The 16,502-nt window shown below is 37.3% G+C and overlaps 1 protein-coding gene across 2 annotated transcripts in view; it reads left to right on the forward strand.

Moving 5' to 3' along the window:
- LOC126647676 (3'-5' RNA helicase YTHDC2-like) overlaps positions 1–16,278 on the forward strand; it is a 31,819-nt gene extending 15,541 nt beyond the window's left edge. Inside the window, exons 16-30 of one of the 2 annotated variants that reach the window (XM_050330175.1) lie at positions 1,394–1,474; positions 2,380–2,462; positions 3,461–3,566; positions 3,699–3,818; positions 4,212–4,484; positions 5,009–5,135; positions 6,128–6,333; positions 6,730–6,925; positions 8,051–8,160; positions 9,404–9,693; positions 10,120–10,297; positions 11,304–11,507; positions 13,854–14,036; positions 15,245–15,348; positions 15,491–16,278. In XM_050330175.1, the coding sequence (XP_050186132.1) occupies positions 1,394–1,474; positions 2,380–2,462; positions 3,461–3,566; positions 3,699–3,818; positions 4,212–4,484; positions 5,009–5,135; positions 6,128–6,333; positions 6,730–6,925; positions 8,051–8,160; positions 9,404–9,693; positions 10,120–10,297; positions 11,304–11,507; positions 13,854–14,036; positions 15,245–15,325 (2,238 nt within the window). In that variant the 3' untranslated portion in view covers positions 15,326–15,348; positions 15,491–16,278. Of the gene's footprint in view, positions 1–1,393; positions 1,475–2,379; positions 2,463–3,460; positions 3,567–3,698; positions 3,819–4,211; positions 4,485–5,008; positions 5,136–6,127; positions 6,334–6,729; positions 6,926–8,050; positions 8,161–9,403; positions 9,694–10,119; positions 10,298–11,303; positions 11,508–13,853; positions 14,037–15,244; positions 15,349–15,490 lie in introns of those variants that run through there. The other variant, XR_007630639.1, reaches the window with a different exon arrangement.
- Positions 16,279–16,502: the final 224 nt, after the last annotated feature.

Consider the following 16,502-nt stretch of genomic DNA (forward strand, 5'->3'; position numbering starts at 1 on the left):
GTGTGTTCTCCACCAAAAAATGTCATGGGTTTGCTCTGGGCCAATTTCTGCTCACGCCCTCACACAATTGCTATAAGCTGAGAGAAGGTTTATGCAGACAAAAGAGATCTGATAGGGGAAAATAATATTAGGATTTATTACTAGCAAGATAAAAACTAAAGAACTATATTTACAAGAATTCTAATTAGGCAAAAATGCTATGTATTTACAAAAATACCCCTCCCCCCTTTGTATCAGTTCAGGAGGAGAAGCAGTCTTTGTTCCATTTCTGGAGTTCCAGGTCTTTTAAATAATTTTACAGCAGTCGAAAGTTCTTCTTCTGTTATCTCTAGGATAACAACTCCGATTCGTCACAGCTGGAGCTGTTTCTCTTTCTCTCTCTCTTCTGTGTTGGCCTCAGGGCTGGGCCTACCCCCTCCTGGGCTAAGACCAGAGGCTGGGGGTTACCCAGGCCCTGTAGGGTCTTCCATGGACTGCAAGGGGACACTTGCCTACCATGGATCTTCACCACAGGATCACAAGGGATAATGACTTTTGAGTCCACCCCTGTTTCCTATGGGGTCCCTTCCCATGGGAGAACAGTCCTTGATAGATCTCTTCGATGTGGGTCCATCCCTCGGGCAATAGTTCCTCCATTCTCTGCTGTCCCTCAGGGTCACAAATTCAGCTGCACCAGCACAGATTCCTCGCTGAAATCACAAAATCCTATCCGGACCGTCTCACTCCAGCGTAGGTCTCTGTTGGATTCTAGGCCTTCCCATGGAGTCACATCATCTTTATGCACTCTGTTTCAGTGTGGGCTCCTTCATGAGTTGCAGAGGGTCGTCTCCACTCCCCAGCAGTTTTCCACAGGTGGCAGGGATTTTAGTTTTCAGTCCCCGATGAAGGGAGAGAGAGGGGGAGAGATGGAGTTCCCCCCACTTTGCAGCTTTTTCTTCTCTCCGGCTGCCAACTTTGAGCTTGAAGGCTTTGTTATCTCTGCCTGGAGTTCCTTCTGCAGTATTTCTCGTCTAAGTTTTCCTCTAAAGTTTTTTTTTTCCCTACTCTGTTAAGGGACAGAAGGGGGGCCTGGCCCGAGCGAGACTTGGCCCAGGGTGGGGGATGCATGCCCAGGCCCAACAGGGCTGGCTGCTATGCTGACTCTTCCATTTTCCTTCTAAGCAACAACCTTCTCTTCCATTTTTTTAAATATGTAATTGCTAGAGGCATTACTAAAACTTTTGATTGGCTTTGCTCCAGAAATTCACCTGGCAAAAACAATTTTCAGCCCCAGGGCAGGGTTTGCTGGTAGGCAAACCCATGACAGTGACAGAGGACTTCATCAGATATTATGTTGATCTATTTTGTGTTTGCTTTTAACTATAATTTTGGTTGTTTCTTGTTTTAATTGCAGATTCTTTCTACAAATATTGCAGAAACCAGCATAACAGTCAATGATGTTGTATTTGTTATTGACTCAGGCAAGGTGAAAGAGGTATGACTGGCCTAAAATTTCTTTGGGAAGTAAACTTTGGAGAACTGAGTTTTTTTATAGTAAGCTGAGAGCTAGTACATGTCAAACAACAAAGGTCACTGAGAAGTTTTGGTGTCGTTTTATGACAAATACTGTAAATAGGTAGCTGTTTAAAAATGCTGTAAAAACTATTGGCAGGTTGATATAGTGGTATATCTTTTTTTTAAACAATATTTCTGTGTGATTTTTTTTTTAAAAACAAACCCATGAGTTTAGACTGATATCTTCCTGAGATTTAGAGAACACTGGAAGTTCCATTTGTCCTGCTATTATATTGAGTCTAAGTCTAATCTATTAAGCTTTTAAGCACTGTTTGATGTGTTGAATGCCTATTCCCAAATCACTTGTAAGAAAAAGTGAGATATCATAATGAGGCAGTTTAAGACCTTCTATATGGCTTTGAAAATTAAGTCAGATTTCGTAGGGGATATACACGCCAAATTTCTGAAATTTTCACAGTAATACAATTTTTCTGCAATTTTGTATCAAATATAAGAAAATAAAGATGTCGTTTCCAAGTGAGACAAAGAGACAAACTTTAGTCACTCTAATAATGTATTTTTTCTTGATTTCTGATAACTTAAAATGCAATCCATATCTTTTATTGACTTAAAATTACCTGTTGACTAGAAAACTTTCATTTAGAAAACTCTGTAGCACGGAGGTACTCTGAAGGAGGGAGGTATCATAAATTCACTTGAAACTAAGTATTCAGAACATACCTTTATGCCAGAAGCTGCTGGTGTTTTTTTAATTATTTTTTATTATTATTTTTTAAAGGACTTCTGTTGATAAATTGTTAGTAACTTTTATTTCAAGTACCCTTATTAAATCTTGGTTTCATGTTCCCTGCTTTGCTTTTGTAGAAGTCTTTTGATGCACTGAGTTGTGTTACAATGCTAAAAATGGTGTGGATTTCAAAAGCCAGTGCTATCCAGAGAAAAGGCAGGTAATAAATGCTTTATACTGACTTTTATTTTGCGTATGTCCAGCATCCTGACTGGTAAGAATAAAGTGCAAACATAATAGCAGCTACACTGGGTAATGTTTGTAGACTAGTACAGCATGATGTTGGACAATGGCCAATGCTCATGCTCTGCGTTTCCCAAGTTGTAGAAAAGTGACACTCGGGAATATCCTAGAACTTGTATTAGGTCTAAATTGTTGTTCCCTCATGAACTTATTCTCCTTCCTCTTTCTCCCACAGCACAGTATCCAATAAGGTGTTTCACAACTTGTCTGTGGGCAAAAGACTACCCACTGTTAGTTTTCAATTGATGTCCTGGGATCTCTTTGTTAGAAGGGACATTGAGCAGTAATTCTTTACTCAATGTCTCCCAACTATTCATGACTTAGCAGGCCTTGAACATGTTCTTCCCAACACTGTGGGTGAAGGCCGAGAAGTTACATATGTAGCAAAAAATACCTATATTGGATGACATGATATTGGCATTAACCTACAAGGATTTAAGTGTGAATGTGAGCATTTACTGTTTCTGTCCCTTCACTTAAAAGTTGTTTGGTCTTCATTTTACCTTGTGCTCCTGGAGTAACTTCTATTAGAGGATAGTGAAGAGGAAGAAATGAAGTTTACAACTTACATTCCTTATATCAAAGAATGTATGATATTTGGATTGGTCTTGAATTGGCAAAACATCCCCATCACTTTATTTAGATAGTCCTTACTTTTTTTTTTCCAGATTTTTCAGCGGAGGGTTAAAATTCTTATAATAAATTTCCATACTACCAAAAATAATTCATGTGCTGGAAAACTGTTAACTTCATGTGTTGGACTTCCTCTTTAGCACAGAATAATCTTTCTCTTAGACATGCTTCTACATTTGCATTCTAAGTTTGTGTGGGTTGTTTTTTTGGTTGATTGGTTGTTTTGTTTTGGTTTTTTTTTTAAATTCTAGTTTTTACACTTTCCCATATTTTATTTTCCAGGGCTGGGCGCTGTCAGCCTGGAGTCTGTTTTCGTCTCTTCAGCAGGCTCCGATTTCAGAATATGCTGGAATTTCAGACTCCAGAACTTCTAAGAATGCCACTTCAGGTGCACGTTCAGTTAAAAATTATGACTTTTAAAAAATGTGTTATCATCAAGCCATGCTATTAATTCCAAAAAAGTGTGTTTGTTTTGTTTTTCACGAACTTTAACAGTATTTTTCTGCTTTTTAACTTACAGGAGCTTTGTTTACACACAAAACTTCTGGCTCCAATTAATTGTTCAATTGTTGACTTTCTTACGAAAGCTCCTGATCCTCCACCAGCTTTAATTGTGAGAAATGCTCTCCAAATGCTCAAGGTCAGCAGAGGAATAGATTTAAATGGGAATTGTGTATGGTCTGTGTTTGTGGTGTAACGTATCTTACTATCATTTGTGGTAAAGTATCTTACTGACTTTTGTTTGTACAGAGACTTTTGCTCAGTCACTTAGGGGTGCTTTGAATTTCTGTTTGTTTGTTTTCACTTTATGGGTGTAAATGTATTTTGCCATGTGAAGGGAAGAATGTGCTTTAAAATCTGGTGTTAATGGTGTTAAACTATTAGTTATTAGTTTGACTTGCTTTTTTAGTGTTTGGGAGCAAGTCTGGGTAATGTCCAATATTCATTCCTTTCTACTTTCATTGTAAATTAATTTTGTTCACTTTCCCCTTTTCCCCTAACCCCCCCTTTTTTTTTTTTTTTTTTTAACCAGACTATAGATGCCATGGACCCTTGGGAAGATCTCACTGAACTTGGTTATCATCTCACTGAACTGCCAGTAGAGCCACACCTTGGCAAAATGGTGCTGTGTGCTGTAGCTTTGAAGTGCCTGGATCCTGTTCTCACCATTGCTTGTGCTCTTGCCTACCGAGACCCCTTTGTCCTTCCTGCACTGGCCTCCCAAAAGCGTGCAGCCATGCTCTGCAGGAAGCGTTTTACTGCAGGAACCTTTAGTGACCATATGGTGCTTCTCAGGGCTTTCCAGGTATTGCTTCATTTCAGTAGTCATGATGGGTCACACATCAAAGTAGATGACATATCAGTCAAGTTGGATACAGAATGGTAGTCTATGATTAAGTCCTCAGACAAGAAATTTTTCATTTTTGCCTAGTGGCTTTACTGTATATTGGACTCATGAATTTGTGACAGAACACTTTTTGTCTCATCTTTTGGTGATATCTGCAAACAGGATTAAAATCTGAATGTTCCAGCAAGGTTCCACTTTATATCGTGCTGCACAGATAACTTAAAATAATGGTCTTAACATAATAATCTTTATAATAGTATAATAAACTTATAATAACATATTGGTCATTAGTTTAAGGAATGGGTAAAGAGAACCTAGTATTTAAACAGAAAAAAAAAATCTGATTTGTTACATTTTCTTTCTTTCAAAGTGGTTTGTGCCTTAATTTTATTGATGTAAATGTAATTCTTTTTAAAAAATGCATTTTTTAATTTTAGATAATCAAATTAATAGGCAAATTTTAAAAAAACTATCCTTTACAGGCATGGCAGAAAGCACGCAGTGATGGCTGGGAGAGAGCCTTCTGTGAGAAGAACTTCTTGTCTCAAGCCACAATGGAAATCATTGTAGGCATGAGAACACAATTGCTTGGCCAACTTAGGGCCTCAGGTAATAGCTTTGAAAAAGTTGTAACATAGTTTTGGAGTCAAGTTTATACAAATTGTAACAAGAATAGCTTTCGCATGTGTGCTTTTCCTTCCTTAATTTGAAACAGTAAGCATCCATGCTGGGCATGGTGGAGGTGCTAGAGCGAGAAGGTGTGGCTGGGGAGCAGCTGATCTAAACTGAAAGCACCCTGATTGTTCAACACGCTTTCAGTGAGATGTTTTTCCTTGGATTTTTCCATTCTAGTAATTTGTTTCTGTAGCATGTTGTTACAAAGGAGTTCAGACCCCAGGTTCAGAGGTAGAGTCAGTTAATTTCAGCTCTGGCTGGGTGTCCCCAGAGAGGGACCCTGAACAAAGAAATCACTGGGCCTTTATACCCTCACAGCCTCTGCATACAATCTTCACGTGCCCTGCATGTGCCTCACATGCTTCTCTTGGTTCAGTTTATGGTCTGGGATCTTCTAACACCTCACTGGTTTCTTTCTCCATGTCTACATCATCAGGGCATTAACTGCTCTTATCTTCCAGCTTGGGCCAACCTTGGGGCCCTCGAGGGTCTCAACCTTTATCCAAAAGTATCTCTTCTTTCCTCCCCTTCGTATATGTTCATGTCAACAGAGTTCATTTAAAGTTCATGTACACCAGATTTTGAGCAGGGCATCATGCTAAGCTATCAGCAAGTTACAATTAAACTTAAACCTGCACAGTTAAGTTCTAATATTCTATGAGTAAACTTATTTTAAACCACAACAGGAATGTTTTAGTATTACTGTTGTAAAAAGTAATTATATTCTATGCTAATATAAAAACCCATCCTAGGAAGGATTTCAGTGTAATGGTTTCTTCTTGGTGCAGTTAAGGTTAGCAGTCATGAAAAATACAACTAATTTGTAGTTTATTTCACCTTCATTTTTCCAATTCCTTTTGAGAAGCAAAGAAATAGATTTGAAGTACAAGTGAATATAACACAATTTTTACCTCTTCTTTCTTCAGGTTTTGTTAGAGCTAGAGGAGGAGCTGATATTAGAGATGTTAATATTAACTCTGAAAACTGGGCTGTAGTTAAAGCTGCCCTAGTGGCTGGGATGTATCCCAATCTGGTACATGTAGACAGAGAAAGCCTGGTTTTGACTGGACCAAAGGAGAAGAAAGTGCGATTTCATCCTACCTCTGTGCTTAGTCAAACTCAATATAAAAAGGTAAAATCACTTAACTTTTTAGAAAATGCTTTTTTCTGGCAGCCTATAGAATGAAGAAGTGGAGTTGGTTGATTTTTCCAATATTTCAGTTAGTCCTTCCAAATGGAACACAACAAAAGTGTTTTGAAGATGTATGAATCTCTGCTCATAACAGCGGGAAAAAGTTCTCTGAAACTCTTTTTTTTTTTTTTTAAGATCCTTTTTTATAGCAAAATATTATGTTTCAAAGTGATAAGGTAATTTGGTAGTCTTGTTGAATTTCCTTGTGCTTTTTTTATTTGTGTGTGTATATAAATGTGTATTTATTTCTGCATATATAAAATAAGCATTACGTTAAAATTTATTTTGATTAAACAGAGAGGATGAAATAGCCTGGTCTTGTTTGCTCTTGCACAGATTCCCCCAGCAAATGGCCAAACTGCAGCTGTTCAGGCACTGCCTACAGACTGGCTTATATATGACGAAATGACGAGAGCTCACAGGATAGCGAACATCAGGTGCTGTTCTGTTGTGACACCTGTCACTGTGGCACTCTTCTGTGGACCAGCTAGATTACCCCGTAATGCTTTGCAGACATCTTCATCCTTTCGAGGTATACTGGTGTCTGGATTTGGAGTGTGGTATATACTAGTAGGTGGTGTGGAAGGCTTATTTTTCATGTATATTTTCTACATATATTGGCTATTTCTTAAAACGACAGAACTATGGTTCCTGTAGCTCTTCAAGAATAGTTTGTAGGCTCTGTAATAAATGCCTCTACTTTGTGAATTGTTGTGCATTCATAACTATAAATTACTCTTACACAGTTCTGTAGTCTTAGAAATTACAGTATAGTTTGTAAAGAAAAAATGCAAACAAAATGTCTAATGACAGTACTAATGCTGAGAAGTGTAGTATGTATGTCTTTTTTTAATTCAGCCTAGTTTATTTGATTCTTTGAACCAGATTATTCAAACTGAATAATTTAGCTTCAGTCAGTATGGCAAATACTCGTATTACTTCCAGCTGACATGTGCATTTTAAAGAATTTTGTCTACTGATAACTTTTAGTGACAATTAGCCATACTATTAACTAGAAGCAACAAAGAATATATCAAAATTTCCTTTCTTCATTTTTAAGTGGAGTGCTGTAGGAGTAGAAGCAAAAGTAATCTATCCTGCTGTCAGTTCTGTAGAAATATTAGTTTGAATTAAAGTAAGAGTCCAAGTTATTTTTGAGACTTTCCTGTTTTGCCCTTAAACTGTTACCTTAGAATAGCGTTCATGGTGATTGAATTGCAGTTTGAAAAACAAAAAAAAAAGGAATCCAAAATAGCCATGTGATATATAATTTTTTTTTCTTAATGTGTCTTTAAATATTCTGTTTTACTAGGAAATAAAGCACAGAGCAGTGTGTGGATTTACAAACAACATCAGGCAAAAGTTTGATAATGGCTTGTTGATATTGGTGAACATACGTGAGTGAGTCATATCACATCAATGCAGGTGCTTACAGAGTAGGGTCCTTGGCAGGTCTGGCTACTTCTGTTCAGATAACTGAAGCAAAGAGTTTCACTGAGGTGTATTTGCAAAAGTTAAGAAGTGTGTTCACAAATGTTTACATTTTAAAATAAAATGTAGGAAGAAAATTACTGCTGCTAATACAGTAGTGTTCAAGTTTTTGTATGTAAGTGTAAATAATATAGAGGTGTTAATGCATCTTTTATATTTAATTCAGGGGATGGGGTATCTAATGAGAGCAGCGACAGCGAGATGGAGGACAAAACAACTGCTGATTTATCACTACTGAAGTTAGATGAATGGCTCCATCTCAGACTGGACCCTGAAGTAAGTATTGTATCATTTCCATGTTGGTTACATGTAGAAGGATATTTATGTTAAATCATCCTAAAAAGATTTGTGAAGCATCTGAGTAAAAAAGAATTTTCTATAAGAATGGTCCATTTGAGTCTCTTAAATTTACATGACAGTGTACTATGAGTTAGCCTTTATTTCATGAGTTGGTTAAGAAATATAAGAAATAGACCAAGGGCTTAATCCCCTTTTGCCCAGACAAGTTTATTGTGTGAATTCATGTATTCAACATCCAAGTTATAAGGTTTCCTAACTTACAACTCATAACTCAATTCTGGCATCTATGAGCAAAAAAGAATAATAAGTATTAGTTACCTAGCCTGCAGTGAGAGTGCTCATCCTTCTTCCTGTGTCATGATGTGGGTGTCTCCCATATTACACCAGAAAGCAGGAAAGCCTCATCAGTCCTTGAAAAGTGCTTTGGGTAAGCAGATGTGTTATACTTTCCAGCTTGGCAGTTTGATCCATTTCTGTAAGTTAGCGGATTCTAAAGAAGGTGCCAGACAAAAGATAATAGCTACAGGGATCAGCAAGCTGCAGGAGGTAGTGGCTGCGTAATGGCCCTTCTACTCTTTCTGGCCCCCTGTATTGCCTGTTCAGTGCTCCCAGCACACATCAGACCTTAGCCTGAGCTTGGTTAGCCAAAATCTGAGCAGGATTTGGAAGAACAGTCCCAATGGCATATTGTATATTTCCTTCTCAGAGGATGACAAAAGTTAGATCAAAACGGAGCACCTGAAACTGGAATTGCTGAAAGAAAATAGTTGTGAGATTCTAGAAAAAGAATCAGAAAACCCCAGCCTTTGAAGGTAGAAGTTTTCAGGTTATTGGGAAGTTGTGCCTGTGGTAGGAGGTAGAGTAACTCAGAGCTCTTTTCTGTAAGGTATGACCGCAGAGTGCAGGAATACGGACTGAATTGACGGGAAAGGCATAAGACATGAAAAGACTGGTTTGGTTTTTTTTTAACAAGATTAATTTTTAAAGTAACAAATAAAAAATCCCATGTGTTTACAATATAATTTTAAATTATGTGCAGAGCTATGTGAAATGTTTTAAAAATTATCATGCACCTGATAAAAGAAAAGATAACAGCTTACTTTAAATGTGGGGAGTTTTGCCAGAATGCCAGCTGCTGCCTGATAGGAAAGACTAGGGTACCCTTTGCCTATTTCATCGAATTTTAATTAGTCTTTAACAGAATTGAAATTCCTTACAGGCTGCTGATTTGCTGTTGCAACTTAGACAGAAGTGGCATAGCTTATTTCTGCGTCGTATGAGAGCTCCTTCAAAGTTGTGGTCTCAAGCTGATGAAGCAACTGTAAGAACAATTGTAGCTGTTTTAACTGCCGAAGAACAGTCTGCAGGTTTGCAGCAGCCTTCGGGAATTGGTCAGAGACCAAGAACTGTGGTTTCAGAAGAATTTCCTTTAGCATCTACATGGAGGTTGGCCAACAACAGAAAAAGTTCAGCAGAAACTGAATTCTCTGACTCCTCTAATGCTGAAAAGTAAGCTGTTGAGATCTTCTAGAGACTGTAGATTGTAATTTATTTACCCCAAAAAGCATGACTTGATTTTCTGCTAGTATTAAGAAGGAAGAAACAGTGTAAATAGTGCTGAAAGCTTTGGTACTGTCTTATGCTGTGTTGTAGTTGTGATTTCGTGAAGAAGTATTTCATATGTATGCCTGCTGTTACAGAGAGCAGTCAGGAATATTGCCCATGAGTGGTGCTCTTTCAGAAGTAGCAGGAGAGGTATAACTGTAACATTCAAAAACCAATGCGTGATAGTAATGTTTTTTTAGTCAGTGTTTAATATGGTTTTGAATTACTGTAATATATACAGTCATGCAATAGGCTGATATATAGATATAAATTATTCTGTGACTGCTTGTGAAAGTTGTGGTATGTCCTGTATCTACCTTTACTTTTTAGAGTTTTAATGAAATCTACACCTCCTGCACTTCACCAGGCAAAGAAGTACAAACGAAAAAATATTTTGCACTCCAAACAAACTTCAGATGACAGGTCAGATCGATCATCAGTGAAGTCTGCAGACAGCAGTAGCTATCCTAGCCCCTGTGCTAGTCCTTGTTCTCCAGTATCTGGAAAGGTAAAGTTCCCATAAACATGTTACCGTCTTCTTCAAAATTAATAGAACTTCTTGCTGATATCTTTCAGCACTGATCAGGTATTGTATTCGTAAATTAAGAACTGAGATTTCCATTGTTAACAACTGCATAATATTTCTTTCTGGAACTTAAAATCATGTCTAAATATCCTTGTTGCACTAGTTTAATTCAGTAAAAATACTATTCTCTGCAGACTTCTGAGGTAAAGCTATATGAAGTTGAAAAAAAAATCAGATTTTTTTTTTTTTTTTTTAGAAACTTGCTATACTAAACAGTGAAGCTGTGTACAGTACATACACTTCTGAACCCTTTGGTTTCTGCCTTCCTCTGTTTCTGTAATAGCATACATTGGTACTAATTCTACAAGTTTTATGGTATCTACCTTATTACAGCTACTTGGGATTGGGGTTTTTTATGATTATTTTAACAAAGCACATGTTTTTAATCAGTTATTGTCATAATGCTCTCTATATACTTGAATACTAAACTGCAGTAATATTAAACAGATCACTGAGGGGACAGCCCATTGCTCTTTTAGTCATGGACTCATTGGAGGATTTATAGTGCCTCTTAAGTCTTTCAGTTTTTAAATTCAGGCAGTGTTAAAGAGAGAAAACTTCATGTATTCTGAAGATGGAATACGAATAGTGTGCTGCAGGCTACAGTCCAGCATGGTTAATTTTGTGTGGAACTGAAGGTCTATCAGACTTCAAAGAATTGTAATTAATCACTATTTAGGCCTGTTGTTAGGCCTGTTCTCCTGTACTTGCTTCTTGCCCTTCTTGAATGAATTACTATTTTGAAAAATGCTTAAAAATCTAAAACAGATGTGAAAATCAATTCAGAGAGGAACAGCTGATGGATTTTGTGTTTCTTGAGCAATCTGGAAGAGGAGAGGAGGAGCACAGTGAAGGGATTTCTTCTTTATGTATGTAAAACTTTAGAATTAAGCCTGGTTTATTTTATTGTATCGATTAATTTTTCCAGTGTTCTACATCTCCTTCACCAAGACAAAATATGCCAGTTCGGTACTTTATAATGAAAAGTAGCAACTTGCAGAACATTGATATTTCTCAGCAGAAGGGTATATGGTCCACTACGCCAAGTAATGAGCGAAAACTGAATGGAGCCTTTTGGGAGAGCGGCACAGTTTACTTAATATTTTCTGTTCAAGGGTCTGGACACTTTCAGGTGAGTTCTTAACTAATACTAAATATTGTCTGTGATTAATGTTTTAGGAGAGTGCTATGGAGGGCTTTCATTACGACTCCTGACCTAATAAGTGTAGGATGCCAGTGTCTCTGGTTGTTGAGGAAAGAGTCCTCCATTCTTCTCTGAAATAGACCATTTTAATTAACTCAGTTTGTTCCTTAAAGGCTAATACTAAATTGCATCCAAATAGAATGAGTCAGAATAATGTTTATACCCTACATAAATGCTTTGAAATAACTATAATGAAATAAGTAAATCAAAAAATCCCCACAAAGCGATTGCTACTCTTCTCTCTGCATACTAAAATAAATATTGTAATTGAACAAGTAGTTACAACAAGTCACAGCTTTCCAAAGTCAGCAAACTCATAAGTGGCTTTATTACAAATTTTAATAAAAACTGTTTTGCCTAAACTGTGATTTCTTAAGCTGGGAAGCATAGCCATGATTCTTCCAGAGCTTTGTCTTGGCCTAATAGTGAGGTATTTGTCAACAATTCGTTGACAGATTCGTGGCCAATTTAAAATTACACTTGACCTGGTAGTGCAAAGTTGCAGGTTAACTGTGTTGTAGAGTCAGCTAAACCCAATTGTTCCAGGTAAAGAAAGTTCAATTTACCTCTTTATATATAAACTATTTATAGAAGTCAGCTGAACTTAATGAACCAACCCAGATACAGGTATCTTGGCAAGACTGCTTGAGGATTGCAATGAGATACACATACAATGATTTGGCAAATGCAATGTAATACTGAAAAGTAATTTTCAGCATGCCAGTTGATGCTGAAAGTAGGCAGTTATGTTGGTGCCCTTAGACAAGGAAGCTGGGAGGGGAAGACACACTGAAGTCAGGATGTAGGTGGTTGATACTGCCCTGCCTTCCAGTTTTGACAGTGTACTAGACCTTTATGAGAATGTAGGGTTAACTTCTCTAATAATATTCTCTTATCCCAGGTGTCTCTTTTCTTTCTACCATTATTTTTCCTCTGTTCCTTTTGTTAATTTTCATTGAAGTGTGGCTTGAACTGTCTGGGACTGTGTGTCTTACAGCAACAGTGTGTGCTGGTAACTTACATAGTGCACTGCACGTCTTGGAGTCTTAAGTCATAACTGGCATAAATTTGCCCAGATGACTGATACATTATATGTGGCCTGGGTTTATTTTTGGTTTGCCGGGGCGGGGGGGTGTATTTAAGGGCTGTCCTTAAATAACTTAGATGCAGCCTTGGATTTGTGGTTTCTTTAATTTTCTTTTTTGATACCAAAAAACCTTGGAATGATCAACTGCTCAGAGACTTTTTCGTCTGTAATCAGCAAGGTATTTGTTTATTCAGTGCTGGGAGGAAGCCAGCTTGTCCTGGACAAACTTGCTCGGCTTGCAAGCCATTTTATACACTTTAGATACACAGTTACATCATCTAACATAATAAGTAGTCTAGTCTCTGGGCAGAGTCTTTTCAGAATCTCTTTGGACGTGTGCCATCTTCTACTGTGGGGGTCTTCTCCTGGAGCCTTCATCCCTCTGGTGGTCCCCACAGACATCTTCCTCGATTTAACCTCTTCAGTTTTCTTTGTTAGGTGACCTGAATTCTTCAAGCTTGCAAGATCCTGGCTCTGGGCCTTCTATATCTTATTCAAACGTCTAGTTTCCCTAATTTATTACCTTGTGTATACTATTCCTATTCTTCCTACAATAATGACTGTGGTCCAGTGAGTAGAACAGAACATGATATTAACCAGTGCTCCTAAAATGTTCTTCTAGCAAAACAAGTAGAGCAAACAGGACAAGGTATACCAGCTGAACCATTGTTAACTCTTTTTTGTGCCTTTTTACCATCATTCTGAAATATTTGTCTGGTTGGAACCCCTTTCCACTTCATTGAAGAAGGAGCTAAAAGCAACTTTGACTTCTGTCAAAGAACAGCTGCACTCTTCTAATTCTATATGAAAGTTTATTTACAGAGAGGGAGCAAGGGAAGGAAGGAATGGATTTGCGCAAGAAGTGTCTGCAACTAACAAGGAATAGCTAATGGACTATTCTATAGTATAACATTCATCTTGATTTCTTGCACTTCATATGTTTTTACAACACCTTTTCAACCTCTGTTACAAAGCTTAAAAAAGTCTTTAATGGTAATTGTGAAAGATGAATTGAGAGACATACTTTGTGATCAAACTCTAGAAGATATATTTTAAGTGGAAAAAAAAATTATACTTCTGACTTTCTTGATGTAAACATTTTAGAAGTCCACTCATTTATTTAATTCCATCATAAATAGATACGCTCTCATTATGTCTGTTCTTTCATATTTCAATTTTTGTTCCAGGGTTTTGCTAGAATGAGTTCAGCAATAGGGTGTGAGAAAAGTCAAGAGTGGGGATCTACTGGTTTTGGAGGTGTATTTAAGGTGGAGTGGATCCGAAAAGAAAGCATTCCTTTTCAGTTTGCACACCATTTGCTCAACCCTTGGAATGACAATAAGAAAGTACAAATAAGCAGAGATGGGCAGGTAATGTTATTCTCTTCTGAAGTCTTTACTTGGTAGAATTGCATATCATTTATTAACTTGTTCAGCCTTGACATTCATCTCAGCTGTCCTCATGTATTTGTTAATCTGAATCACAGTTTGTTGATGTGCATTGTGCCTTTTGCTAATGGAGAATTACTGTTGAACTAGTGGAAACGTTGGATAAAAGCAAAGGAGTTTATTACTTCATTTATGTTAAAAAAAAAGATAATTTAAAGCTGGATACATCAAAAAATGAATGTTTGAGAGTTTTTTTAATTTCAGAGGTTTGTGCCCTGTTTGGTTCAGATGTGTTCCCTGAAATAGTCTGTCACGCACAAAGTAACTGTTCATAATTAGAGCTTTGAGTGTGTCGTAAAGCCTGAAGAGAATCTTGATATTTGAGATAGAATAAAGCTTAGGACTGTTCTCCAGTTTTAGTTTAAATTATTCAACTACAAAAAGGCAGAAAAGAATTGGCACAAGAATTCCCTGGCAGTTTCTGTGTTCTCCTCAGTCCCCTCCCAAAACATCTCCTTGGTAAAACATTCTAGAGCTAAACTTCTTTTACTGTCTGCTCCCTGCTTCCCAAAAACCTCTCTAGTTGCAAGAATGAGGGAAGGAGCATACTGCAAGAACAAGGAGAGGAATGTAGCACATGCTGTAGTTGACAGTGCTTCTCTTGTAAGTGGCTCCTAAGACCTAAAGAATCTCAATGATCCTAAAACCAAGTGGTTTATATTAGTGTGTATGATTCACCACCAAGAGCCACTGTGTGACCTCTGACCTGCCTTTCCATGTTCTCCACTACCCAGTTGATCAAATTACACTAAAAAGATGTGGAGAATGGTAATCTTTAGTTAATAAGAAACTGACCTGTAGAAAGTATGAATTCTATGGTGCATCCATTCTTTTATGTGACAGTGGTGTGTTCACTGGGAATTCTCCTCATGAGAATTGACACTTTGCAGTGAAGGGGAAAAAAACCAAACAGCCTGTAGGCCAGGTTTGCTTATGGAAGTTTTTAATCTCCTGCTGAGCCTTTTCCTTTATGTAGAATTCTAGTGTATCACTCAATGGCAAAAAGAATGACCTTTTTCAGAAAGGTTGAAAGCATTCACAAGGAACCTCTTCTAAGAATTTTTTAATAAATAGTTCTATGTCCGTAGTAGTAGTGCTAATAACTTCTCTAATTTCCTGATCATTTTTAGGAGCTGGAACCACAAGTTGGAGAGCAGTTGCTGCAGCTTTGGGACCATATTCCTTTGGCAGGAAAAAACTCAGCTGATTAAGCATGTCGGATAATGTGATGGAGGTAGTTATTTCATGCATTGTTTTCTGGTTTTATGACAGAGGAAAAGTACAGTGTATTGTTACAGTACTGCTTTTCACTCGTAGGCTGTGGAAGAGCAGTTACACTTGGGACTGAATATTCTCTTCCTTTTGATCTCTTTTAGCTGTGGTTGTTGGAACATCAGCTCTAACCACAAGAACCAGCAGCACGTCTACAATGTAAAGATGAGGAAGAAGGTGGCGCAACAAGCTCCTGAAGCTGCTACTCATACTGCACAGTTAGCAGTGGAAAAATAAGAGGGAATTATGTTAGTTTCAGTGTTTCCTTGTTTTAACATGCCAACAACATTATTCACTTCTGGTTTTGACTGAAGTATTTTTTCTACAGTAGATAGTCCAGTAGATATTCAAAAATGAGGTAAAGTTCAAAACTGATTTTGAAACAATGCAACACCTGTAAGTTGTTCATGGGTTTAAAGTAGCACAGCAGACAGTTTAAATACACAGTTTACATTTAAAGAGTTCTCCTGTAAAATCCAGTAAAATGTTTGAAAGAAAACTGTGTAATGTTAATTAATCAATCTTGCAGTTTGCATAAAAGAAATAATTTGAGAATAAATGGCTCCAGATGGATTATAGGATTCCATAAGTGTTTGTATGGCAGTGCAAACTTCTGTATGACAGTGCAAGAGTGCAGGATATATTCATACAAACAATTATACAGCTGGAGAATATTAATTTTTAAGTTAAATTCGTGAGACTTTTGAGTGTGGGTTGGTCCAGTGGTGTTTCAAATATTTTTTTGTCTTTAAGAAGTACTCACAGTTGGACAAGCTGGAACAGTCTTTCAGAGGCCTGTTGCCAAATGGTACTCTAATTGTTCACTACTTGGGCATTGTTAGAAGATTTTTACTTCTTTTATAAAAAATAAAAAATAATTACCAGTACCACATGCATCATCTTTCAGTGTAGTTCATGCTTCCTTTTTATACCTTGTCCTTCAAGTTCTTTTCTTTCTTCTGTACTACTGTTGTTTTGCTTTATTTGGCTTCTTCTTAGTCTTTAACATACTGTACTATAAGGCTGGTATAAATTCAGTCTGCTCATTGTCAGCACTATATTTGTGTTCATTCTCAGGTTAAGAGCTTCTGAGCCTCTACTCACAGGATATTCTCA

The sequence above is a fragment of the Myiozetetes cayanensis genome, unplaced genomic scaffold (genome assembly GCF_022539395.1).
Source record: "Myiozetetes cayanensis isolate MyiCay16 unplaced genomic scaffold, myiCay2020 scf4, whole genome shotgun sequence".
In the NCBI taxonomy this organism is placed as follows: domain Eukaryota; kingdom Metazoa; phylum Chordata; class Aves; order Passeriformes; family Tyrannidae; genus Myiozetetes; species Myiozetetes cayanensis.